This window comes from Nomascus leucogenys, chromosome 6, assembly GCF_006542625.1.
Source record: "Nomascus leucogenys isolate Asia chromosome 6, Asia_NLE_v1, whole genome shotgun sequence".
Taxonomy (NCBI): Eukaryota; Metazoa; Chordata; class Mammalia; order Primates; family Hylobatidae; genus Nomascus; species Nomascus leucogenys.
Window position 1 is genome coordinate 57,714,720 of NC_044386.1, and position 26,854 is coordinate 57,741,573.

The window sequence follows — 26,854 nt, forward strand, 5'->3', positions numbered from 1 at the left end:
GAAATCCTAATTAAAACGGACAATATGGACAGATTCTGATGGAATTATTCTTGTTCACCTACTCTTTTCGTTTGGACAGAGGTATCTGCCGGTACTGAGATGTAAGTCATCAGCTGAAGGGAGAAACTGTACACCATGTGACGGACAAATTACCTGCCTCAAGAAAGCACTTACGACCATTCTGCAGCCACTCAGTGACCTTGGCTAGAAACCAATGGCTGTGCGGCGTGAGGTAAGATGAAAGGAAATACCCTAGGGATCCAGGACTTCTGCATTTGCTGAAACGTCCGCTTCCACTACAAGGCTTTGGGATGTCTAGTCTGTAGACTGGAGGAACATTAATACTGACTCACGCAGAAACGATATAGCTACATATTGAACTGGGGGAAGGGGTGGCAAAACCCTCTGCAAACAGGAAGTGCCGCAAGAGCACCGAGATAAGGACGAGGCCCTGCGTGAGCGCAGCCTTCGGGTTTTCCTTGGGCCGATCAGCACCGACTCCCCGGCTCTCGACGAGGCGCGTCCAGCTCCCGGGAATGAGAAATGTGCCCGCCGCAGCAGGGGCCCACAGGAATGAAGGCCGCCGGCGCTGCGTAGGCCCAACAGTTCCCCGCGCCCTCGCCCGGGCCCATCCCGGCCCTTCTTCCCCCGCCTTGGCAGAGTGGCCTCATCAGGGGGCGAAGAACTCGACGAGCATGAGGCCCGCAGAGCCCGTGTCGGAGATGCGACTCTCGAAGTTGTCGTCCGTGAGTTCTAGCACGTCGGCGGCAGCCGCGAGGCGGGCCGCGGCGAGAAGCAGCGCCACACCCGGGAACAGCGCTAGGCGGCGGAGGCGCATGGCGGCGAGGTGGGGTGGGGGCGGCCGGAAGGGTCGCGGCTCGGCTGGGACTGCGGCGGTCGGACGCACGACCACGAACCGTCTGCCTGCGCTCGCGCGTCTGGCCCGGGCGGACTTGAAGCCGGAGGTCCCAACCCCCAAGCCCGGCTCTGGCCGCTGTGTGGCAGCCGCTGATTGGCTGCGCGGCGCCTTCGTCGGGCGGGCGGGACCAGCTGGTAACGGCCGAGTGGCCGGAGCGCTGGGCGGGGCCGAGACGGCGAGTGGCTGGGCGAGGGTGGCTGGTCCCGGTCCTGGGCTGGGGGCAGGGGCTAGGGTCGGGTCCCGGGGTGAGCCGAAACCTGGGGGTCGGGCGGGGCGGGGAATGGGGTGCAGTGAGGCTGGGAGCCGGCCCTGAGCTCGTCCTGCGTAGGGGTAGCCGAGCTTGGGGCGCCTGAGCTGGAGGCGGAAGCGTGAAGTCAGGGCTGAGTGGGCGAAGAGAACCTGGGCTGAGGTGAGGCCTAGAAGCGAGAATGGAGGAGAGAAGGAGCTAGCCCCCGAAGGAGTGTTGGAGTGGACACACTTGGGACGGGACCCTTTTTCAAAATGTCAGGCTTTGGCATTTTGTCCAATTTCTCTTCACTTGGTTTCTCTTTCATGGGCAGGCCAAGCCCTCCTCCAGCTCCACCTCATTGCCGGATTCTCTCAGGCCCAAGTGGGACCCAGATTCTTTGTCCGGCCCCGGGTCCCTACCCTTGTGGCGCTCCTTTTTCTTGAGGTGTTTTTGTTTGTTTTGTTTTGTTTTTAATGAGCTCTTAATTAGTAATGCCGTCACAAAGTGAAGATGCCTGGCCGCTTGGTCGACTGCGCAGTGTCTTTACCACTCAGCCCCTTTTGTTTCAAAAAACCCTGAGTCTTAGTACAATGTTTGTTCTTCCCAACTGCTCCTAGTTCCTAAATGTGGGTACATTAAGAAATCTTAAGGGCAAAGAGGGTGGGGAGGAGGGGACAGAAAACCTGTAATCCTTGGTGCAGCTCCAAGAATGAAATGACACTTGATGCTTACATTTTCTTAGCAGACATGGCCGCTTACCACCAAGAAGGGCAGATGCAGCTGCCCCGAGCTGATGCCATTCGTTCACGTCTCATCGATACTTTCTCTCTCATCGAGCATTTGCAAGGCTTGAGCCAAGCTGTGCCGCGGCACACTATCAGGGAGTTACTTGGTCAGCAGCCTATTTCTTCACTAATTTAAATTTAAGACTCTTATCCACATCTTCTACATTTAAGAGTGGAAAATTCTGGGGAGGTCGGTTTAGTTGCTGGTTTACCAAACTTGATAAATCAAGGGCTTGTAAATAAAACTGAGGAGATAGAATCCACGTCTTTCACTTTTAGGCCTAGGATAGCCACTAGCCATGGATGATTGGGAACAGTTTCTGTCAAAGACTCTTAAAACTTTGCGAGTGAACCTGCTGCTTTTGTGGGCATGGACGGTGTTGGTTATTTTTTTTTTATTTTTATTTTTTTATTTTTGAGACGGAGCCCAGGCTGGAATGCAGTGGCGCGATCTCAGCTCACTGCAAGCTCTGCCTCCTGGGTTCACGCCATTCTCCTGCCTCAGCCTCTCCGAGTAGCTGGGACTACAGGCGCCCGCCACCACGCCCGGCTAATTTTTTGTATTTTTAGTAGAGACGGGGTTTCACCGTGGTCTCGATCTCCTGACCTTGTGATCCGCCCGCCTCGGCCTCCCAAAGTGCTGGGATTACAAGCGTGAGCCACCGCGCCTGGCCGACAGTGTTGGTTATAAGCAATACATTTGTTCTCACTCCAAACAGAATTCTTAGTTGCTGTGAGAAGAGAAGGACCAGCAGTAAGGCATTAGGGGGACCAATTATCTGACCAATATCGCTGTCCCTAACCCTACCTGCTCTATTTTCTTTGTATTTATCCACTATCCCTTTTTAATTTTTGTTGTAGATCCTTCCCGCCAGAAGAAACTTATGTGGGGAGATCAACACCAGCTAGTGCATTTCTCTATAAAGCCTCAACGTATAGGACAGATTTCACATGCCGAGAGGCTGTTGAGCAGGCTTCATGTGCGCTGCAGTCAGAGGCCACCTCTTTCTTTGTGGGCCGGATGGGTCCTTGAGTGTATCCTTTCATGTCACTCATTTTTATCCTGGCTGTTGATCATCTGACTAATGACTTATTTTTTGCTCCCCAAACTCCATTGTCTCATTCTCACTGCTTATGTTATTGTTCTTATTATTTCAGCTGCATAAATCAGAAAGAACTCCACTCTTTACATTTCCTTAAGAGACAACAGGTCCTCTCTTCAAAAACTTCATCATCTTCCTGGTCTTTTTGAATGCGATCGTACTGATGGTTGAAATAGGTGAGAACTGACGCTGTATGAAAGAGGAAGTGAGGCCGGGCGCGGTGGCTCACACGTGTAATCCTAGCACTTTGGGAGGCTGGGGCGGGCGGGTTGCCGGAGCTCAGGAGTTGGAGACCAGCCTGGGCAACATGAAAACCCCGTCTCTACTAAAAAATACAAAAAATCAGCCGGGCTTGGTAGCACAAGCCTGTAGTCCCAGCTACTTGGGAGGCTGAGGCAGGAGAATCGCTTGAACCCAGGAGGTGTAGGTTTCAGTGAGCCTAGATTGTGCCACTGCATTTCAGCCTGGGCGACAGAGTACAACTCTGTCTCAAAAAAAAAAAAAAAAAAGGAAGTGGGTAGGAGTAATTTTTTTTTTCCAAATTGATCATTTTACATTTTTGAACGTCATTTGAATTGTGATAGGGACAATTATATTAAGCCTCCTGGAGTAGGATTTATGCAACTGCTAAAATCTAGAAATATCGGCTGGGAATGGTAGCTCATGCCTGTAATCCCAGCACTTTGGGAAGCCGAGGTGGTTGGATAACTTGAGGTCAGGAGTTCAAGACCAGCCTGGCCAACATGTTGAAACCCTGTCTCTGTTAAAAATAGAAAAAATTAGCTGGGCGTGGTGGCGGGCACCTGTAATCCCAGCTACTCAGCAGGCTGAGGCAGGAGAATGCTTGATCCTGGGAAGCGGAGGTTGCAGTGAGCTGAAATCACGCCACTGCACCCCATCTCAAAAAAAAAAAAAAGAAATATTAATATTTGGAGGGCTCTCAAGAGTGTACTAGATACAGAACATCTAGACACATAAAACTAGGTGTAATATGTAGCAATGTAACAAATCCACAAGAAACTGAACTTGGGAAGACCAATTTTATTTCTGTTGTCAGACAATTGTTTGAATTAACCTTTTCTGTTAAAGATATTGGTGCCTATCCGTGAATGATCTAACATTTATATTTTTACAAGTATATTTAGAAAGATTAAGTATAAATAAGAAAGCTCACAAAGTATGGAAAGGTAGGTAAAACTAAGATATTAGCTGAGCCAAAAAAAGTACTTAAAAAGGAAATGATTCTGAAACCAATAATAAATTATATGAAATATATTCAAAACATAAGGATGTCTGCAAAATCAGTGAGCTCATTTGTTGATAATCTCAAACTGCTCAGAAATGATGAAAGGATAGTAGAAGTACTCACTTGTTTCATTCTCACTGTTGTGGGGAAGTCTCCCACTTTATTTTTTAGAGACAGAGTCTCACTTTGTTGCTTAGGTTGGAGTGCAGTGGTGTGATCATGGCTCATTGCAGCCTCGACCTCCAGAGCTCAATTGATCCTCCCACCTCAGCCTCCTGAGTAGCTTGGACTACAGGTGCATGCCACTACACCAGGCTAATTATGTTGATTTTTTTTTTTTTTTGTAGAGACAGGGTCTCACTATGTTGCCCAGGCTGGTCTTGAACTCCTAGGCTGAAAAGATCCTCATGCCTCAGCCTCCCAAAGTGCTGGGATTACAGGCATGAGCCACCACGTCCAGTCTCGGAGGAATTTTTAAGAGAAGGCCATAGTTATGAAGCTCTTGGCTATTTATGTCACACAGATATTTTCCTCAACAGAAATGTCCAGTGCCTGTAGCCAGTTCAGGACGCTGCCTCTAGCTCCAAGTTCCCTGCAAGCTTCTCTCTGGGGCCCAGGCATGGTGGCTCACGCCTATAATCCCAGCACTTTGGGAGGCTGAGGCAGGAGGATCGCTTGAGCTCAGGAGTTTGAGACCAGCCTGGCCAACGTGGAGAAACCTCATCTCTACAAAAAATAGAAAAATTAGCTAGGTGTGGTGGCACCTGCCTGTAGTCCCAGCTACTCAGCAGGCTGAGGTGGGAGAATCGCTTGAGCCTGGGAGGTGGAGGTTGCAGTGAGCCATCGTGCAACTGAACTCCAGCCTAGGTGACAAAGTGAGACCCTGTCTCAAAAAAATAAAATAGTCCTTTAGTGCAGTCAGGTCAAAGATATTTAAATATACAACAATAATTGATGTCACTGACCCACTACAGTATACTGTATACTTTGAGGTGTTTTATTTCCTCCTCGTAATGGTGAAGATTTTGAACTAAGTTACTTATAATTCCCTTTTATTGTATGATTGCTGCCATGTATTTGCCTTGTATGGCTAGAATTACAGTCCTAAGCCTTGGAATGAAGTAAATAATAGTAACCATACAGGATTCCCTAGATCAGTGGTCCCCAGCCTTTTTGGCATCAGGGACTGGTTTCTTGGAAGACAGTTTTTCCATGGATGGAGTAGGACGGAGGTTTCAGGATGAAGCTGTTCCACCTCAGATCATCAGGCATTAGATTCTCCTAAGGGTCACGGACATGCAGTTCACAATAGGGCTCGCCCTCCTATGAGAATGTAATGCCACAGCCACAGCTGATCTGACAGGAGGTGGAGCTCAGGTGGTAATTCTCACTCACCCACCACTCACTGCTGCATGGCCAGGTTCCTAACAGACCATGGACTGGTACCAGTCCGTAGCCTGGGGCTTGGGCCCCCTGCCCTAGATTTAATAGACAAATCAAAATAGAATAGCACTAACTATTCTGTTTGGTAAAACAGTTAACTGAATATGAAACCTGATCACTGTGCCAGAGGGTAAGTAGATAGCCAGACTAGAAATTACCTGGCAAGCTCATGGAAATTTTATCTTATTAAGCTTATTCTTGTGGTAGAAAGGGAGGACGGATTTTAGAAAGGGAGGACGGATTTTACAAAGGGAAATTATTTGTGATTAACAGATTTCTTTGAACAGACTAATTCATATGATAAACATTAAGACTTTTTTTAGGCTTAAAATTTTTTTTTCCCATCACAAAGTGATCTAAACTGTTAGGGCTTTAAAAAATCTGCTTCCACAAGTGGATATTAGTAATTCTCTTCTGCGCTTTAAACATCAATTGGCTTATTTTTAAAATCTCATATTTTGTTTCTAAATAATGAGAAAGAAAAAAAGATTTGACTCATTTGCAAGCATTTGTCAGAAAATAACACAATGCAAGTGTAGACAATCCTTAAAATTAAAAACTGAGTATATTGGGAGGCTGAGGTGGCAGGATCACTTGAGGCCAGGAAATTGAGGCTGTAGTGAGCTATGATCTCACCAGTGCACTACAGCCTGGGTGACAGAGCAAGACCCTGTCTCAAAAATAAAATAAAACCTAAGTATAATATCATTACAATTTTTTTCCCAAAGATGGGCATATTCCTGAAGATTACAATTTTTTACATTGACTTTTAAAGAGGGTTTGATGTGTTATATAAAGTTTTTGGTCAAATGAATGAAATTTATAGAATCTGATGAAGATCATCTTGAGATTATACCTGCAGAATTATCATTCTTAATGCTCTTCATGAAATTGTATTTCTGGCTGGGCATGTGGCTCACGCCTGTAATCCCAGCAATTTGGGAGGCCTAGTCCTGCGGATCACTTGAGATCAGGAGTTCTAGACCAACTGGGCCAACATGGTGAAACCCTGTCTCTACTAAAAATACAAGAATCAGTGGGTATGGTGATGTGCACCTATGGTCCCAGTTTCTCGGGAGGCAGAGGCAGGAGAATCGCTTGAACCCGGGAGGCGGAGTTTGTAGTGAGCTGAGATGGCAGCTGGGCAACAGAGTGAGTGGGAATCAAAAAAAAGAGAAAGAAATTATGTTTCAACATCAGTGTTTCTTGTTTCATGATGGATATAACTAGCCAAAACATTACTAAAAATATTAAAACTGTGTAAATGTCAACATCTACATATCAGTTTGTTGTTGCAGTGTACTATTTTCCTCACCTATAATATTGGACTCCTTGAAACCAATGTGAATTTACCTGGTATTCTGTGAGGTGACCTACTGTTGTTTTTCTAGAATAGGGGGTAGCAATAGATAACTGTTCATGGTGAACTCTACCCTGTAAAACAGAATTATATATTTGCCTGACTTGCTTGATCAAATGGCTACTGTCTATCACCCTGAGAAGAATATTGAAGCATAGATATTCACTGCTACTTCACTTCACTGGCTAAGATTCCTGGGTAGACTTCACTGGGTTCCTGGTCTCTATTTCCATTAAGACTCCTTTGCCTTGCTATAGCAGCCTGAAAAATTCCAAGAATTTTAAAAAGTTATTTCTCATCTTCAGAGAGGACACATTACTTGATGTAGAGTGGAGGCAGTCACTTTTGCACATTCTGTGCTGCTGAGACAATTTCTGCTATTTGTTCCTGTGAATTTCCTTGGGTTTGTTTAGCTTCTATAAAATTATTCATTTTTCCAGGGAGTAAAAGTGCTACTGCTTCTGTAATTTGGACTTCCCTACTTAAACTATTTTAAACTACTCAAAACTATATTCTGCTTTACAAGAGCCTTATATTACTTCATTGCTCTCTTTGGGTTCCTGTTTTGCAAGGGCAAAAACTGAATAAAAATTATAGCATTCTATTTTCCAGCCACAAATGTGGTCCTCAGCTCTTTCTAATTATATAATCCTATGCTCCTGAGAGCTAGAATTTATTGTTAAGTGAAAAAAGTTTGTATTTTATTGAATCTAAGCTGTCATCAACGGTGAAATTCACTATTTACCACTAAGAAATAAAAATCATGCTCAATTAAACTGGGACACAAAGCTGATTGTAAAATGCATCCTCACTTTGGGAGGCCGAGGCGGACAGATCACGAGGTCCAGAGATGGAGACCATCCTGGCCAACATGGTGAAACCCCGTCTCTACAAAAAATACAAAAATTAGCTGGGCATGGTGGCGCACGTCTGTAGTCCTAGCTACTTGGGAGGCTGAGGCAGGAGAATCGCTTGAACCCAGGAGGCAGAGGTTGCAGTGAGCTGAGATTGCGCCACTGCACTCCAGCTTGGCAACAGAGCGAGACTCCATCTCAAAAAAAAAAAAAAAAAAAGCATCCTAATTTCATGGATGTTAAAATGTGAAAAATTGTACATCTTAGAGAAACATGCGTGAAAGAAAAACTTACAGAAGTACAGAGCCTAAATAAGCATAGGAGTGCTGGGTGCAGTGGCTCATGCCTATAACCCCAACACTTTGGGAGACCAAGGCAGGAAGATCGCTTGAGCCCAGGAGTTTGAGGCCAATGTGAGCAGCATAGGGAGACCCCATCTCTACAAGTAATTTAAAGAAAAAATTAGCTGGGCATGGTGACGTGTGCCTGTGGTCCCAGTTACCCAGAGGCTCTTGAGCCCGGAAGATCCAGGCTTCAATGAACCATGATTATGCCACTGCACTCCTCCAGCCTGGGTGACAGAGTGAGACTCTGTCTCAAAAGAAGCATAGGAATAAGTATAGCGTAACTCCATTGGTTTTTAGAAGGGGCTAACCTCTGTAAAATTCCAGGTATGATTGAAGTATGGTTCTGTTCTTTTTGTCTGGATTCAGTTCAGCATCAGGATGACTTTAAAGCCAGAGCACCACAATGTTGATTTCTATTTAGCTCTTAAGCCTATTATAATCTGAGTGTTTTTGTTTCCAGAGTGTGGCATACATCCATTCATTGTATAAAAGAGTTGAAGAAGGTTGAAAGAGAAAGGCAATGAATTAAGGAATAGCAATTAGTAAATAATAGGTTTCTTCTGGGCGCGGTGGCTCACGCCTGTAATCCCAGCACTTTGGGAGGCTGAGGCGGGCGGATCACCTGAGGTCAGGAGTTCGAGACCAGCCTCAACATGGAGAAACCCCATCTCTACTAAAAATACAAAATTAGCCGGGTGTGGTGGTGCATGCCTGTAATCCCAGCTACTCGGGAGGCCGACGCAGGATAATTGCTTGAACCCAGGAGGCGGAGGTTGCGGTGAGACGAGATGGCACCATTGCACTCCAGCCTGGGCAACAAGAGCGAAACTCCATCTCAAAAACAAAAACAAAAACAAAAACAAAACAAAACAAATGTAAATAATCGGTTTCTAGAGAGGAAGTACGCATTCAATTTGCTTTGCAGAGCAAAACCAATTTTAGGCAGGGAAGAAAGGAAAAGTTTTAAAAGAAAGCTAGCAGAACCAAGTGATTTGTTGTTATAATTCGATAGACCCTAATGATTCTGGCTTGTTTCTACATTCCTTATAAAGTACTTCAGATATCATGGCCCTGTATTTTCATTCTGTTCTCAAGACCCATTGCTTTCTTGTGAACTTTGGGACTGAGATAACAGTACAGTAGATGGGGGTGGGGGGTTGGAGGTAGGGGTAATTAAAGAGAGTAGTCTCTTAGTAGCTGTCTGACCCCCAGAGTGGATCGGAAGTGACTTGTAGCTGGGCAGACATAACTATATCAACAGATTGGTTGTGGCTATGTTTTATGGTCAATTCTGTCCTTCCCTGTATTTCACAGGTTGAAGCAAGTGTTAAGAAGAGAAACTCAAAGAAAAATGGAACCGTAGTGGGCAAAACTGTGGTTCATAAGTGTGATCATTCTCCATCATTCGGTTTCCAGCTTCCTTAACTTTTGTTCCTCCTTTGCTCTATCCTCACAGAATTGCTGGAATCCACAAATACCAAACTATGGCCATTGAAGCTGACCTTGGAGGTGGCAGCTTGGTTTATCTTGCTTATTTTCATCCTGGAGATCCTTCTTAAGTGGCTATCCAACTTTTCCGTTTTCTGGAAGAGTGCCTGGAATGTCTTTGACTTTGTTGTTACCATGTTGGTAAGGATAGAGATCCTGAGGGTTCGTTTAGTGGGATGAAGAATGTGCCTAGGTGAATTGAAAGAACAAGAAAAGTTAACATGATAATAGGAAGAAACAAAATTTTTTTTTTTGAGACGGAGTCTTGCTCTGTCGTCCAGGCTGGAGTGCAGTGGCGCAATCTCGGCTCACTGCAAGCTCCGCCTCCAGGTTCACACCATTCTCCTGCCTCAGCCTCTCCGACTAGCTGGGACTACAGGCGCCGGCCACCACGCCCGGCTAATTTTTCGTATTTTTTAGTAGAGACGGGGTTTCACTGTGGTCTCGATCTCCTGACCTCATGATCCGCCCGCCTCGGCCTCCCAAAGTGCTGGGATTACAAGCATGAGCCACTGCGCCCGGCCTAACAAAAATTTACTTAACTTCCTTCTTTTGATTTTTTTTCCTAAAACGAAACATCAATCATTGCAGGAGTTGTTGGTATTAGGAGCAAAGTAGACTAACTACAACATCAGTGCCAACAATAGCATCTGCCGGTTACTGAGCGCTTACTAAGTGCTAAGCACTATTTTAAGTGTTTTCCTTACATTATCTCATTTATGCTCCACAACAACCCAATTAAATAACCATGAATTTTATCCCCCTTTTTATGTCTGAACTAGTTGAAGTACAGTGTTTAAGCAACTTAATATAGAAAGGCTGAATTGTAAGCAATTCTCAGAGAATGCTATTCAAGGGATAATGCCCAGGGAACAATGAAGAGGATGAGATGAAGAAGGTGTAACTTTGCCTGGGTGCCTTGGGGTGTATTTTACTGATAATCTGTGTGTTTTCCACAGTCCCTGCTTCCCGAGGTTGTGGTATTGGTAGGGGTAACAGGCCAATCGGTGTGGCTTCAGCTTCTGAGGATCTGCCGGGTGCTGAGGTCTCTCAAACTCCTTGCACAATTCCGTCAAATTCGAGTTATTATTTTGGTCCTGGTCAGGACCCTCAAGGTGATTTGACTGTTGCAAGCTAAAGCAGGGCGCAAGGTAGATAAATATGAGGGCTTAACATAGAATATGAAACAAATTGGCCGGGTGCTGTGGCTCACGCCTGTAATCCCAGCAGTTTGGGAGGCCGAGGGGGGAACAGGTCACGAGGTCAGGAGTTCGAGACCAGCCTGACCAACATGGTGAAACCCTGTCTCTACTAAAAATTAAAAAAAAAAAAAAAAAAGCCGAGCTTGGTGGTGTGTGCGTGTAATCCCAGCTACTCAGGAGGTTAAGGCAGAAGAATCACTTGAACCCGGGAGGCGGAAGTTGCAGTGAGCCGAGACCGCGCCACTGCACTGCGGCCTAGGCGACAAAGTGAAACTCCATCTAAAAAAAAACTAAACAATATGAAACAAATCTGGGTGGGTCAAAGAAGGCAATGAAATGTCCTGTGAAATGTTATTGGATGAGAAGTGGCTAGGGACTGGTGCCATGGTTCAGAGATGACTGGGTTCAGCAGTGCAAGAGAGGGTTTGGTGGGAGATTGCCAGGTGGGCTTGACTGGGCTGTTGATAGAGATCAGCCTAGTTTGGCCCACGTCTGACATGAGAGTTATGGCCTCTAGAGCATGACCTTCCTCTTGATGTTGCTGCTCATCTTCTTCTACATTTTTGCTGTGACTGGTGTCTACGTCTTCTCAGAGTACACCCGTTCCCCTCGTCAGGACCTGGAGTACCATGTGTTCTTTTCGTAAGCAGAGCTGGGGACAGCTGGGTGAGGGGAGAAAATCTGGCTAAGAGACCAGGAAGCTTGTCCAAAGTATAGTAATATAAAAAGTACAGTCTATTCCAAGAAACTGAAATAGAACACAATAGGGAGAGGGAAAGAGAAAGCAAAAGAATAGTGAATGGTATTAGCTCTGATCTTGAGGGTAGGGCAGCTAGTTCCATGTTTATTCTGGGTTTTGCAAATTCAGACCACACTGTCATCAGCCATCTTTAAATAGCAGTACACTCCAGTGGTTAAGCTTGGTTTCTGTGACTCAGTTACCTCTTTCGAAAAATGGGGGTGGGGCACAGTGGCTCACCCCTGAAATCCAAGCACTTTGGGAGGCCAAGGCGGGTGGATCAAGAGGTCAAGAGATTGAGACCATCCTAGCCAACATGGTGAAACCCCGTCTCTACCAAAAATACAAAAATTAGCCAGATGTGGTGGCTGGCGCCTGTAGTCCCAGCTACTCGGGAGTCTGAGGCAGGAGAATTGCTTGAATCTGGGAGGCAGAGATTGCAGTGAGCCGAGATAGTGCCACTGCTCTCCAGCCTGGCAAGAGAGCAAGACTCCATCTCAAAAAAAAAGAAAGAAAAAGAAAAATGGGAATAGGCTGGGCACGGTGGCTCACGCCTGTAATCCCAGCAGTTTCAGAAGCCAAGACAGGTGGATCACCTGAGGTCAGGAGTTCAAGACCAGCCTGGCCAACATGGTGAAACCCTGTCTCTACCAAAAATACAAAAATTAGCTGGGCATGGTGGTGGGCGCCTGTAATCCCAGCTACTCCAGAGGCTGAGACAGGAGAATCACTTGACTTTGGAGGCAGTGATTGCAGTGAGCTGAGATTGAGCCACTGCACTCTAGCCTGGGCAACAAAGAGTGAAACTCCATCTCCATCTCAAAAAAAAAAAAAAAAAAGGAATAATAGCAGTGCTACTTCATAAGAGTGTGGGGTTAAATGTGGTAATGCATTTAAGCACTTAGCACAGTATGTAACACATTATAAGTGATCAGTGAATGTTACTGTGATTCTCAAATATGATCACTGGTTTTATCCCAATCTCTACATATTACACATGCACACGCCTATTCCTGATCTCTGTCTAGAAAACACTAATCAGTGCTCAATTTGGCAGCACATGTACTAAAATTGGAAGGATATAGAGAAGATTAGCATGGCCCTTGTGCAAGGATGAAACACAAATTTATGAAGTGTTACATATTTTTTTAAATATTAAACCACTAATCAGTGTTTTCTAGAAGAAAATCAACTTGAATTTCGAGTAGATAATCCTGTTTATGAATTAGAATTCAATCTTGTCAGCGCCTCTCAGGACTCTGTTAAACTCTTAACAGATAGTTTTGTAAGAGTATTGAGTTAGGAAAGTCCCAGATTTTATCCTATCCAAGCTCTAATGTTTTCAATAAATTGTATATGGGGGACTAAAAAGAAAGGTAGGAAAATTTAGATACCTTCCTGGAAACTTTTTACTTTTTTAGTAATTTTTAAATATTAATTTTATAATTTGTATATATTCATTATTTAGGATCACATATGTTTATGTAACATACCCATTTACTTGCATATCATTTCATACCAGCAAACTAATAGGAATAATTTTGTGAATGGTCTTCTATTTTGCTACATTTGCTAATTTTGCTAAATTTTGCTAAATTTACGAGTGATCTTCTATTAAGTGGAGTCCATAGAGCAGTAGAGAATAAAATTAGAAAAAACGGCCAGGCATGGTGGCTCACACCTGTAATCCCAGCACTTTAGGAGGCTGAGGCAGGCAGATCACTTGAGGTCAGGAGTTCAAGACCAGCCTGGCCAACATGGTGAAACCCTGTCTCTACTAAAAATATGAAAATTAGCTGGGCATGGTGGCGCATGCCTGTAATCCCAACTACTTGGGAGGCTGAGGCGAGAGAATTGCTTGAGCCTGGAAGGCAGAGGTTGAAGTGAGCTGAGATCATGCAACTCCAGCCTGGATGATACAGTGAGACTCTGTCTCAAAAAAAAAAAAAAATTAGAAAAACTATCTAGTTGGTGATTCATTCATCTTTTAAAAATTCAGTCAATACCTATTTATTATTTATTATACCCAAGGACTAATGGAATAGTGAGAGTTAGTCATAGATTATTCATGATAAAGGAGAATTTAGGCTGGGTGCGGTGGCTCACACCTGTAATCCTAGCACTTTGGGAGGCTGAGACTGGCAGATCACCTTAGGTCAGGAGTTCGAGACCAGCCTGGCCAACATGGCAAAACCCCATCTCTACTAAAAATACACAAATTAGCTGGGTGTGGTGGTGCATGCCTATAATCCCAGCTACTCGGGAGGCTGAGGCAGGAGAATCTCTTGAACCCAGGAGGTGGAGGTTGCAGTGAGCCTAGATCACGCCACTGCACTCCAGCCTGGGCAACAGAGTGAGACTCCATCTAATAAAAACAACAACAACAACAAAACTTCAACCTGAAGAATGATTAGCTAAAAACTGAGTATGGTAGAAAAGGAGCCAAAATCAGAACAAACTACAAAGAAATGCTTTTATGTTTCTTTAAAAGTAAGAATGGTACCAATTTTGAAAGGTTTAGGTCTCTGCTTCTGTCTCTTCACATGCCTTTTTCTTTAGGGACCTCCCGAATTCCCTGGTAACAGTGTTCATTCTCTTCACCTTGGATCATTGGTATGCACTGCTTCAGGACGTCTGGAAGGTGCCTGAAGTCAGTCTCATCTTCAGCAGCATCTATTTCATCCTTTGGTTGTTGCTTGGCTCCATTATCTTTCGAAGTATCATAGTAGCCATGATGGGTAAGCATAGAGGAGGTGCAACTTGTTTGGGAAGGGTGGTTGGGAAAAAGTTAGTCTGAAAGCTGGGATTGGTGGCTTATGGGTATAAAGAACCTAGTGTAGCAGGAAGGCTTGGGATCTGGATTGGATATTTCACTTGGATTCTCCCCACCCAAGCCCTCTTCCCACATCTAGTCATCACCATCTTCCAGCTCCTAATGGCCCTTTGTGGCAGTTACTAACTTTCAGAATATCAGGAAAGAGCTGAATGAGGAGATGGCACGTCGGGAGTTTCAGCTCAAAGCTGACATGTTCAAGCGGCAGATCATCCAGAGGTCTGCTTCTCCCTTTTCAACCCCAACTTTCCTTCTCAAGGGTTTCCTGAGCTCATCTCTTGTTTCTACTCCTTAACCCCACTTTTCCCTTTGTGACAGTAGATTTGCCCCCAAGGATAAGAAATCTCTAGCTCTAGAATATTGCCTGATTCTTCATCCACTGTGAGGAGTCCATTTTTTTTTCACCCCTTGACTACAATTTGTTCTCCCCAATTAGTTTTCTTCACTTTCTGATATGAACTCTTTTTTTCTTACCACACTTTTGCTTGAATATAACTGTCTTTGCTCTTTTTTATTTTTTATTTTTATTTGTTGCTCTGCAGGAGAAAATACATGTCACGTGAAGCACTGAGGTCAAGCCATAGCAAAATAGAGGACAGGTTAGGAGTATGTATGTGAACTGGGATAGAAACACGTGAAGGAGGAGAGGGTGGAAAACTAAAGATGAAGATTGGCTTTGAGAGAGAATTCATTCATTTAATAACTGCATATTGTAGTAGGTTGACTAGTGGCACCCGAAATAATATGTTCATGTCCTTACTCCCTGGAACCTGTGAATGTGACCTTATTTGGAAAAAAAAAGATCCTAAGTTAAGGATCTTGAGATGAGATCATCCTAGATTATCCAGGTAGGTCCTAAATCCAATGGCAAGGCTACTTATAAGAGATGAAAGAGGAGAAGACACAGAGAATAGGAGAAGGCGATGTGAAGATGGAGATAGAGGTTGGGGCTAATGCCACCACAAGCCAAGGGAAGCTGAAGAATGCCAGGCAGCTGCCAGAAGTAGAAGAGGCAAGGAACTTCTCTAAAGCCTCCAGAGGGAGTATGGCCCTGCCAACACCTTCATTTCAGACTCTGGCCTCTAGAATTGTGAGGGAATATATTTCTGTCATTTTAAGCTACCAAGTTTATAGTAGTTTGTTATGGCAGCCACAGGACACTAATACAAATACCTTCAATGAAACAGATATGATTCTAGACCCCAAGTGTTTAGCAGTGGACAAAAAAAGCAGAAGCAGAAGTAAACTCATTCACTCATTAACAAATAATTACTGGCTAGATGTGGTGGCTTATACTTGTAATCCCAACTGAGAGGCCAAAGCAAGAGGATTGCTTGAAGTTCAAGCCAGAAGTTCAAGGCTGCATTGAGACATGATTGCACCAGTGTACTCCAGCCTGGGCAACACAGCAATATCCCATCTCAAAAATTTAGCAGGGGGTGCGTGGTGGCTCATGCCTGTAATACCAGCATTTTGGAAAACAGGTGGGCAGATGACTTGAGCTCAGGAGTTGAAGATTAAACTAGGCAATATGGCAAAATCCTGTCTCTACGAACAAAAATTTAGCTGTATGTGGTGGTGTGCTCCTGTGGTCCCAACTACTTAGGAGGCTGAGGTGGGAGGATTGGTGAGGCTGTGGTGACCATGATTGTGCCACTGCTCTGCAGCCTGGGTGACAGAGCAAGACTCTGTCTCAAATAAACAAACAAAAAACAATAAAGAACAAATAATTATTGAATACTTAGTAGGTGTTTGGGATGTATCAGTGAACAAAATAGACAATAATGCCTGCTTCATGGAGCTTACATATTAGTAGTGGTAAAGAGATAATAAGCAGTGACCATATTAAGTAAATTAATCTGTTAAAATATGATAAGCGTTATGGGAAAATTAAAAGTAGAACAGGTTAAGGGAGATTGGGAGTAGAAGGTGGGATTGCAGATGGGTTGTAGTTTTGTTTTGTTTTTTTTTGAGACAGAGTCTCGCTCTGTCACCAGGCTGGAGTGCAGTGGCACGATATCTGCTCACTGCAACCTCGACCTCCTGGGTTCAAGCGATTCTCCTGCCTCAGCCTCCCAAGTAGCTGGGACTACAGATGCCCGCCACCATGCCTGGCTAATTTATTTATTTATTTTTTGTATTTTAGTAGAGACGAGGTTTCACCATGTTGCCCAGGCTGGTCTCAAACTCTTGAGCTCAGGCACTCCACCTGCCTCAGCCTCCCAAAGTGTTAGGATTACAGGTGTGAGCCATCGTGCCCAGCCACAGATGGGTTGTAGTTTTAAACAGGGTAGTCACGGTGACCTCACTGAAAAGGTAATGTGAGCAAAGACTTGAAGGAGGTAAGGGGATTACCATGTGGATATCTGTAAGAAGAGTGTTAATAGGCAGATGAAACAGCTACTGCAAAGGTCCTAAGCTGGAAGCATGCTTGGTGTGTTTGAGAAACAGCAAAGAAGCCATTGTGACTGGAGCAGAGTGAGCAGGGGGAAGAGTGCTGGGAAATGAAGTCAGAGAGATAATGGTGACCTGATCCTGTAGGGTTATGGGTGCCATTGTAGGGACTTTGAAATGGCAAGCAGAACAGAGGAGTGACATGAAGTGACTTAACGTTTAAGAAGGATTACGCTGGTTGCTGTGTTGATAGAAGAACAAGGGAAGGAGCAGAGAGATCAGTTGGGAGGCTATGCTGCTGCCCAGGCAAGAAATGATGACAGCTTAGGCCAGAGTGGTGGCAGTGAGTTAGTGAGAAAAGATATATTTCGAAGGTAGAGTCAGCAGGATTTCTTGTTGGACTGGATATGGGAGGGAAGAGAAGAGTTAAGGATGACACATGAATGATTGAGGTTGGAAGTGTCTGAGTTTAGAGTTTGGGAGTAGTTTGGCCCTCATTGTCTTATGCCCCAGCTTTAGGGGGTGGCCAGGGGCAGAACCAGAATAATGAGTGGACTAGTCATATCTTGTAAATGTTTGTGAAGCCATAAATTTCTCCTTTCTGTTCAAGAGGAGCTAGTCAACAAAGGGAAAGTTTGGACTTATCAGAAGTGTCTGAAGTAGAGTCTAATTATGGTGCCACTGAAGAGGATTTAATAACATCTGCATCAAAAACAGAAGAGACCTTGTCAAAAAAGAGAGAGTACCAGTCTTCCTCCTGTGTCTCCTCCACATCCTCTTCCTATTCTTCCTCTTCTGAATCCAGATTTTCTGAATCTATTGGTGAGCCGAAGAACTATAATAATGAGTTTTTTCCATTTGAATTCAGACTCCTCTATAAGACATCTTAGTCTTAACAGGAGCTCTCCCACTATATCTCCTTTCCAATTTTCTGGTCTTAATTACTTTCTTTTTGCTTCTTAATTTCCCCTGTACTTCGTCACTTCGGGTAAGTGTGGCCGTGGCCCTCTTTGCTCATTGTAAAAAGTGGTTTCTTACTGATGCACCCTTTCCCTCCTTGCTTCCTGTTACCTCTTTCCACCCCACCTTTCCACCCACACCGTAGGATTTACCAGCTCTTACCAACTTTTACAAATCTAGACGTGCTTTTCTGAAGCATTCCTCCCTGTAGGTTGTTTGGACTGGGAGACTCTTGTGCACGAAAATCTGCCCGGGCTAATGGAAATGGATCAGGATGACCGTGTTTGGCCCAGAGACTCACTCTTCCGATATTTTGAGTTGCTAGAAAAGCTTCAGTATAACCTAGAGGAGCGTAAGAAGTTACAAGAGTTTGCAGGTAATGGAGTTAGGGCAGTCATGGGGACAATGGGAATATATATATAGCGTTTATAGCTGTGGAGAAGGAGGAGGGTGTCCACTATTCTGGCATCTCAGCTTCTCAATTTCTGCCTACAACTAAAATAGGCAAATTCTTGGTTTGGTGTGTCACATTCTGGGAATGTGTCCCACTTTTCCCTAACTGAGAGAGAACCTACAAACCCTGCTTCTGTGGCAGGGGACGCCCAAATCCTATGAGGTAAGAGAGCTTATTTCCCAAGAAGAGAAAGTCTAATCCCAGTTGTTGGGAATTAGGACAAGGTAGGCTCTTGCTTGATTTGAGCAGCCCACCAGTTTCTGCACATTTGTTTTCTCTGAAGATTGCATTTCAGACTTGAGCAGCAGGGCCTAAGCCTCAAGCTGGAGAGCTATGGGGGGTCAGACAATGAGCAGGAGGCCCACAAGTGCTTACTGTCCTAACTCCCTAAAGAGGTTTATGAATTCTAAACTTCTGTTTGTATCTGCCCCTTCTAGTGTCAGCCTCTATAAAGATAAATATGTGATTTAAATAGTAGAGTTTGATGTAAACTGACATCTATTCAAAGTTATTTTTCCTAAATTTCATTACTTCATGACTAATTTGGATTAATATAATTTCCCTCTAAAAGGAAAAAAAAAGGCCGGGCACGGTGGCTCATGCCTGTAATCCCAGCACTTTGGGAGGCCGAGGCGGGCGGATCATGAGGTCAGGAGATCAGGATCATCCTGGCCAACATGGTGAGACCCCGTCTCTACTAAAATACAAAAAAATCAGCCAGGCCTAGTGGTGCATGCTATGTACTCCCAGCTACTCGGGAGGCTGAGGCATGAGAATTGCTTGAACCTGGAAGGCAGAGGTTGCAGTGAGCAGAAATCACGCCACTGAACTCCAGCCTGGCAACAGGACGAGACTCCGTCTCAAAACAAAGCAAAAACAGAAGAGTTAGGGGCGGATTTTTATAATTTAATATGTGTTATCTGGGGTTTCCCCCTCATGCCTAGTTGAAATCAACTCAGTGTGAAAATAAGAAATTAGAGACGAAGACTGTGTGTTTGTGTGTGGTGGGCACAGGTAGGAAACGAGGAATTTATAACATTGGAACATGGAATTTAGGGCAAGATGTGAAAGACAGGCTTTGCTTACTTCACAATGTTGCCTAAATTTAATCCTGTTCCTTCTAGTCATTCTTAGCCCTGCCTTCCCACTTATTCTCTAGGGAGGACAGGGTGAAAAGGAGGAAAATGCAGCAAGGTGGTTTCTTTAATCCTCATAAACTTGTCTATGGCGAAGAGTACACAGAATCATATGGCTCAATTTAAAGATTAGTAAAGACTTGTGAGGGAACCTAGAACCCAGGAAAGCAAGGTCTTCACCAAACATTTATGTATGTAGAATATTCTTAGCTCTCCAGCCTCACAATCTGTTTCCTTTGCAGTGCAGGCACTGATGAACTTGGAAGACAAGTAAAGCAATGGATGGCTTCAATATCCTTGGACCCAGCAAAAGATAATGAAGGGAATTGTTGGAAATAGAGAATTGAAAATATAAATGTCTGTTCAGATAGAACAATGTCTGTTCATTAAAATTAAAATGTATAAGTGTCTAGGCCAGGCACGGTGAAACCCCGTCTCTACTAAAAATACAAAAAAAATTAGCTGGGTGTGGTGGCAGATGCCTGTAATCCTAGCTACTCGGGAGCCTGAGGCAGGAGAATCACTTGAACCTGGGAGGCAGAGGTTGCAGTGAGCCAAGATCGCACCACTGCACTCCAGCCTGGGCAACAGAGTGAGACTCTGTCTCAAAAAAATATATATATATGTCTATATCTATAAGTGTCTAATAGATACTCCTAGTAACTGCTCAGTAGTCTGCCTCTGAGATAAGGGATATTGAAAGGCATAAGGTCAAGCAAAAGAGTTAGTTCAAGCTGAGTGTGGTGATGTGTGCCTCTAGTCCCAGCTATGAGCTGAGGTAGGATTGTTTGAGGCAGGGAGTTCGAGGCTGCAGCAAGCTAGGATCATACCACTGCATTCCAGCCTGGGCAACATAGCAAGACCCTATCTCTAAAAAAGAACGAAACAAGGAGGCTGAGGCAGGAGAATGGCGTGAACCCGGGAGGCGGAGCTTGCAGTGAGCCGAGATCGCTTCGCTGCACTCCAGCCTGGGCAACAGAGCAAGACTCTAGCTCTAAAAAAAAAAAAAAAAAAACAAGTTAGCTCAGATGCCAGTGGAGTCTATGCTCCTTAGCTTTCTACCCTTTCCACAGCTCCTGAATCTGACTCATTTCTTGACTTTATCATTATAGCTTCCAGCCTTCCTGCAACCTCTACTGCCTGATTAGAGTCCTAATTTTACCCTCTCCGTCCCTGATGCATAGGTAAAGGCCTCTCTGTGGAGTAAGGAGATCTTCAGAGCTGTTAGTGTAACTAATTGAGAAGTATTGTTTCCATTGCATGTTCTGCTCATGTTGCTTCTCTTGTGAACCATTAACTTTAATTGGATATTATTTTTACCTATTTCTGGACCGAAAGTCTCTTTATTTCATTTTGCCTTTGCTCAGGGCAGTGTTCAAATCAGTAAGTGTTGTACAAGTTTTTAGTGTTAGAAGGGATTTCAGAGTCAATCTATCTCCCATCAAAGCAGGAACACCTTTTAGAACATCACTGAAAGGAGGATTATCCAGGTAATGCTTAATGTTTCTAGTTATTTGGGATTTATTATCTAGAAGGGATCCCATTCCATTGTTAGAAGACTTAAGTCTTTAGACATGTTTATTATTAAAAATTATATCACTTATTGAGTGTTTAACATGTATGAGAATATTTATATATTTAGTATATATATACTGTATATAGAGTATGCATATTTCATAAAATAATCATATATGGAAGATAGCTTCACATTTTTAGAGATCAGAAAACTAAGGCCTAAAGAAATTAAGTAAGTTAAGTAGCTTGCCCAAGAGCATATACCAAGTAAGAGGTAGAGTTAAGGTTCTAACTCAGGTTAAAAATTCTGAGTTGAGAAAAAAATCAGTTGAAGCCATTTAAACAATAAAATAGCTTACTGGAGACTGGAAAGTTCAAAGGTAGTATAGCTTCAGGATTGATTTAATGTAAAAATTCACTGTGGTTAGATCTGTGGTTTTGTTTCTCTGGAATTTTCCTATCTGCGCTCTCCTCCACGTGTTCTTGTTATTCTCAGACTGGCTTCACTTGGGTAGCCAGATAATTTTCTGAAGCGCCTAGGCTTGCACACCTATTTACCCATACGCAGGGGAAGAGAGCCAGTGACTCCTTTTTCAGTCAATGAACAAAATTTTTGAGCTTTGGGTCACAATAATGGTTATTCCTGGAGTGAAGATACTGATGGGGAGGAAGCATGAAGCATCTGGAGTGCTATAGATATGTTCCATATCTTGATCTGCATGGTGGTTACACAGGTATATATAGATGTAAAAATTCAACAAACTGTACACTTAAAATTTGGACATTAACTGTATATGAGTCAACCTCCACTCCTCTAAAGATATCCTGACCACCACTCTGATTGGACCAAGAAGTTAGGTCATATGCTTACGTCTGAACAAATTGTTGAGGTAAGGCAGTGGATGTGATGAAATCACTAATTAATGCTTTCTCCTAAACTGGAGGTAAGGTCAGTAACACCCAAGCTTAAGTAAGGGCTGCTACCCAAATGGGGAAGAGATGAAAGGGGGCAATAAGGTGGTAATTATAAAGTCCTCACCTAAGAGTATGTCTGGCAAAAAGGCCAAGATGGGGAAAAGGCAAATGAATTGAATGTCCAGAATAAACAAATCTATGAAGACAGAAAGTAGATTAGTGGTTTCTTGAAGGTTGGAGAGGGGGGAATTGAGACTCACAGATGATAGGTATAGGGTTTATTTGGCAGGTGATGGAAATGTTCTGGAATTAGATAGCCTTGAATAGTTCAACAATATAATATATTTAAAAACACTGAATTGGGCCAGGTGTGGTGGCTCACACTTGTAATCCCAGCAGTTTGGGAGGCCGAGGCGGGCGGATCACCTTAGGTGAGGAGTTCGAGACCAGCCTGGCCAACATGGTGAAACCCCCACCCCCATCTCTACTAAAAATACAAAATTAGCCGGTCGTGGTGGTGGGTGCATGTAATCCCAGCTACTTGGGAGGCTGAGGCAGGAGAATTGCTTGAACCTGGGAGGTGGAGGTTGCAGTGAGCCGAGAGTGCACCATTGCACTCCAGCCTGGTCAACAAGAGCGAAACTCCTGTCTCAAAAAAAAAAAAAAAAAAAAGCTGGACTGGAGCATCATCCATTGAACTTGTCAATCAGAATACAATAAACATCATAAAACAGAATAAGGAAGCATTATTTTATAAATCTTATATATATTATCCACAAAGGAGATGCTCTTGAATAGTTTTGCTCACTGTGGCCTGAAGATGAGCAGAATTGGCTTCATCTGGTCATTTGTTAGAAGTGTAGAATCACTAGCACAAGACTAAAAAATAATTAAAAAAATAAGTATAGAGGCCAGGCGCAGTGGCTCACACCTGTAATCCCAGCACTTTGGGAGGCAGAGGTGGGCAGATCACGAGGTCAGGAGTTCCAGACCAGCCTGACCAACATGGTGAAACCTTGTCTGTACTAAAGATACAAAAATTAGCCGGGCGTGGTGGCACACACCTGTAATCCCAGCTACTCAGGAGGCTGAGGCAGGAGCATTGCTTGAACCCAGGAGGTGGAGGTTGCAGTGAGCTGAGATCGCACCACTGCACTCCAACCAAAAAAAAGGAAAAAGAATCTCAGGCCCCATCCCCCAGACCTATTGAATCAGGTGATGTAGCTGCACATAAAAGATTCAGAATGGCCGGGTGTGGTGGCTCATGCCTGTAATCCCAGCACTTTGGGAGGCCGAGGCAGGTGAATCATGAGGTCAGGAGTTCAAAACCAGCCTGGCCAACATGGTGAAACCCTGTCTCTAGTAAAACTACAAAAATTAGCTGGGGACGGTGTAAGGCGCCTGTAATCCCAGCTACTCAGGAGGCTGAGGCAGGAAAATCACTTGAACCTGGCTGACAGAGGTTGCAAAAAAAGAAAAAAGATTCATAAGGCACTGCTTCATAGGTATTTGATGAATATTCCCTCCTTCCATTTTTTCCCCCCAACACTACACAGATGTACCCTCTTGACTTTCTTTTTCTTCCCTTTTCTTTTTTTCTTTTTTTCCCTCCCTCCCTTCCTTCCTACCTTCCTTCCGTCCTTCCTACCTTCCTTCCGTCCTTCCTTCCTTCCCTCTCCCTCTCTCTCTCTCCCTCTCTCCCCTGCCCCTTCTCTTTCTTTTTCCTACACGGAGCTGGCTGTGCAGGAGACGGGAGTTTTACTATTATTACTCAAATTAGTCTCTTCTGACGTTTTTGAGACGGAGTATCACTCTGTCACCCAAGCTGCAGTGCAGTGGCACAGTCTCTGCTCATTGCAACCTCCACCTCTTGGGTTTAAGTGATTCTCGTGCCTCAGCCTCCCAAGTAACTGGGACTACAGTCGCACGCCACCACACCTGGCTAATTTTTGTATTTTTAGTAGAGATGGGTTTTTTGCCATGTTGGCCAGGCTGGTCTTGAACTCCTGGCCTCAGGATTCAAGAAATCCGCCCCTCCTTTGCCTCCCGAAGTGCTGTGATTACAGGCATGAGCCACTGCGCCTGGCCTGAATGAAGCTTTTCTAGCATACATTTTCTCTATAAGGCAATTACAGCCTTCTTGCTCTTAAGAACACCACACAACACTTTGGCATTAAGCTTAAGAGCCATTTTAAACGGTGAAATCACCAACAAATAGCCCCAAAATACAAAAAGTGCATCACTAGATAGACCTCAAAAAAGACACTGGCCGGGCGCGGGGGCTCATGCCTGTAATCCCAGCACTTTGGGAGGCCGAGGCGGGTGGATCACAAGGTAAGGAGATTGAGACCATCCTGGCCAACATGGTAAAACCCCGTCTCTACCAAAAATACAAAAAATAGCGGGGAGTGCTGGCACATGCCTGTAATCCCAGCTACTCGGGAGGCTGAGGGAGGAGAATCACTTGAACCAGGGGGTCGGAGATTGCAGTGAGCTGAGATCGCCACTGCACTCCAGTCTGGTGACACAGCAAGACTCCGTCTCAGAAAAAAAAAAGACACTAATATTTACACCATGAGAGCTGCAACAAGAAGGCAGAGCACTGCCTTGTTCCACCTCAGCTGAGAACGTTTGTATCAGGTGACTCCAGCTTGTCACCTCTCAATACAAGTCTGTGAATGACCTCAATAGCACTGTAAGTATTGATTTTGGGTTACAAACACAATTAGTGACTAGGCAAATCCACAAATACAGAACTCATAAATGACAAAGACTGTAAATGCTATGGTAATTTGGAGCCTCGGGCTATTTTGACCTTGTGACACTGCCATCTCAACATGTAGTTTCTAGGTTGCCTCAACAGGGAAGAGATTGTTGGAGGCTCATTTGCTAGCTCTTAAATTCTTTGGTCAACCACAGTCCATTGAACAGAACTAATCACCTGAGCCCAGCTAACTGCAAGAGATCTGGGAAATGTGAGAAACACCTAGATATCTAGTAAGCAATAAATATTTCAGTTACCAAAGCCAAACCAAAAAAAGAGAAAAATAATTGTACTTTACAAAGGGAGGCATCTGGCTGGGCATGGTGGCTATTCCTGTAATCCTAGCACTTGGGAAGCTGAGGCAGGCGAATTGCCTGAGCTCAGGAGTTTGAGACCAGCCTGGGCAACATGGCAAAACCCTGTCTCTACTAAAAATACAAAAAATCAGCTGGGCGTGGTGGCACACACCTATAATCCCAGCTACTCAGGAGGCTGAAGCATGAGAATTGCTTGAACCTGGGAGGTGGAGGTTGCAGTGAGCTGAGATCACACCACTGCACTGCAGCCTGGGTGACAGAGTGAGACTCAGTTTCAATCAAAAAAAAAAAAAAAAAAAAAAAAAGAGGCATCTGTTCTTGTCAGGCAGAGTGTGTCCTGTGGGAGTTTTGGGGAGTGAGGATGTTTCAGAGTTCTCAACTCTCATGACTTTTCCCAGGTGTATCTATTCTAACTGGCAGGTCACAGAGTGTTCCAGTTATCACCAGTCCTATCCATTTCATTTTAGCAGGACATATGATTAATTTCTTGTTCTGGACCTTTGTAATTTAAATTTGCTGGTTGTTTTCTGTTTCCATTTGGTCATCTGTAGGTTGGAACTTGTCTCGCTCTTGTTGAACTTTATCAAATTATAAGCAATAACCAATACACTCAAATAGCCTGGTATATTTGCCATAAACCCTAAGCACTTCGCCCTCAGTTTGCACATAGTCTGAATCTTTAGCAGCAAGAGAATTGCTTAATCAACAGCTTACAACAGCAGAACGTGGACTGCTAGGAAAATTTCATCCTGAGTTGAGGGAATCCTCATTGTTTCTCTCTCTGGTTGACTCAACTAGTTCCATATTTGTTCTGAAGGTCTTTCACTCAAGATACAACTTCCAGATAATCATTTATGTATTCATTAGAACTCCTTTAGTTTCGAGTAGAAAAAATCATCTTAAGCTATTCTAATACTAGTAATAGTAACATTGAGTGAATGTTTATTCTGTACCAGTGTCTGGCCCATAATAAGTGCTTAATCTTTGTTGAATGAATGCTAGACATTGCACTAAGTACTTTAAATGCATTATCTAATTTAATCCTCACAAAAACTCTACACTAGGATTTTTTCCTTTTTACAGTAAAAACAGCAACAGCAACAACAACCACAACAACAAAAACCCAAAAAACCAAAAACAGAGATTTAGAAACTGCCCCAGGACACACAGCTAGTAAATGTTGAAACCAGGGTTTGAACCTAGACCATCTCATTTTTTGCTACCCTATGAGGAAAGAAGAATAATTTATTATAAGAGAGTTGTTACAGAATGAAGGGCAGAAATTCAGAAGGATTACAGGATGGGCTGGAACCACAAAGCTGTTGGGAACTCAGGTCGTATTCTCCCTCGGATTCATCTGTCTGCTTTTTAGACTAGATGTGGTATCCTTGATGGGCAAAGGGAATATTGGTAAAATTACACAACAGATCATTTCACTGATCTCAACTTTTGATTTGCCTTGGAAAATCCCATCATTGCTCCCAGCTGTCTTTGTGACCTGGGTTAAGTCATTCCATTTCTTTGGGCTCCAATTCCCCCGTCTATAAAATGAGAAGTTCTTACCAGAGGATTCCTCAAGTCTTTTCTGTGATCCTGGGAGGCCGAGGCAGGAGGATTGCTTGAGTCCAGGAGTTTGAGGGTGCAGTGAGCTAGGATCATACCACAGTATTCCAGCCTGGGCCACAGACCAAGACCCTATCTCTAAATAAATAAATACATAAAAATAAAACTCTGTGATCCTAAGTGAATCTTCTAGGTCAGAAGCACATTAATAATGAAGTTCCATGTGTGGATTCGAGGGAGAGAATGGGGAAGGGTTCTAGGGAAAGAAGGACAGAATAAAAGTTTGGG

The 26,854-nt window shown here is 44.0% G+C and overlaps 1 protein-coding gene and 1 non-coding gene across 10 annotated transcripts; both read left to right on the top strand.

Moving 5' to 3' along the window:
- Positions 1–1,175: 1,175 nt before the first annotated feature.
- On the top strand, positions 1,176–19,897 carry CATSPER2 (cation channel sperm associated 2). 9 transcript variants are annotated; one of them, XM_030814188.1, is made up of 13 exons: positions 1,176–2,040; positions 2,795–2,968; positions 3,144–3,212; positions 9,743–9,915; positions 10,734–10,889; positions 11,494–11,618; positions 14,275–14,453; positions 14,668–14,767; positions 15,091–15,158; positions 15,265–15,396; positions 17,553–17,764; positions 18,114–18,278; positions 19,735–19,897. In XM_030814188.1, exons 1-10 carry the CDS (start codon positions 1,863–1,865, stop codon positions 15,270–15,272), a joined length of 1,230 nt encoding a protein of 409 aa, XP_030670048.1. In that variant the 5' UTR covers positions 1,176–1,862; the 3' UTR covers positions 15,273–15,396; positions 17,553–17,764; positions 18,114–18,278; positions 19,735–19,897. The 9 variants fall into 9 exon arrangements, 8 of the variants coding, with proteins under 8 accessions (XP_030670048.1, XP_030670047.1, XP_030670053.1 ...); XM_030814187.1 differs by having other exon boundaries at positions 15,091–15,396; XM_030814193.1 differs by lacking the exon at positions 14,668–14,767.
- Positions 12,757–12,863, top strand: LOC115835816. Its single transcript, XR_004030825.1, has one exon. It is a non-coding gene; the product is annotated as a U6 spliceosomal RNA (small nuclear RNA).
- Positions 19,898–26,854: the final 6,957 nt, after the last annotated feature.

Bases quoted from the DNA above. Each gene is read 5' to 3' on its own strand.
- CATSPER2 (XM_030814196.1), top strand. From the start codon at position 1,863: ATGACACTTGATGCTTACATTTTCTTAGCAGACATGGCCGCTTACCAC. The intron at 2,041-2,794 runs GTCAGCAGCCTA...TTTTTGTTGTAG, and splicing joins CACTATCAGGGAGTTACTTG to ATCCTTCCCGCCAGAAGAAA. The intron at 15,148-18,113 runs GTTAGGAGTATG...TCCTCCCTGTAG, and splicing joins CATAGCAAAATAGAGGACAG to GTTGTTTGGACTGGGAGACT.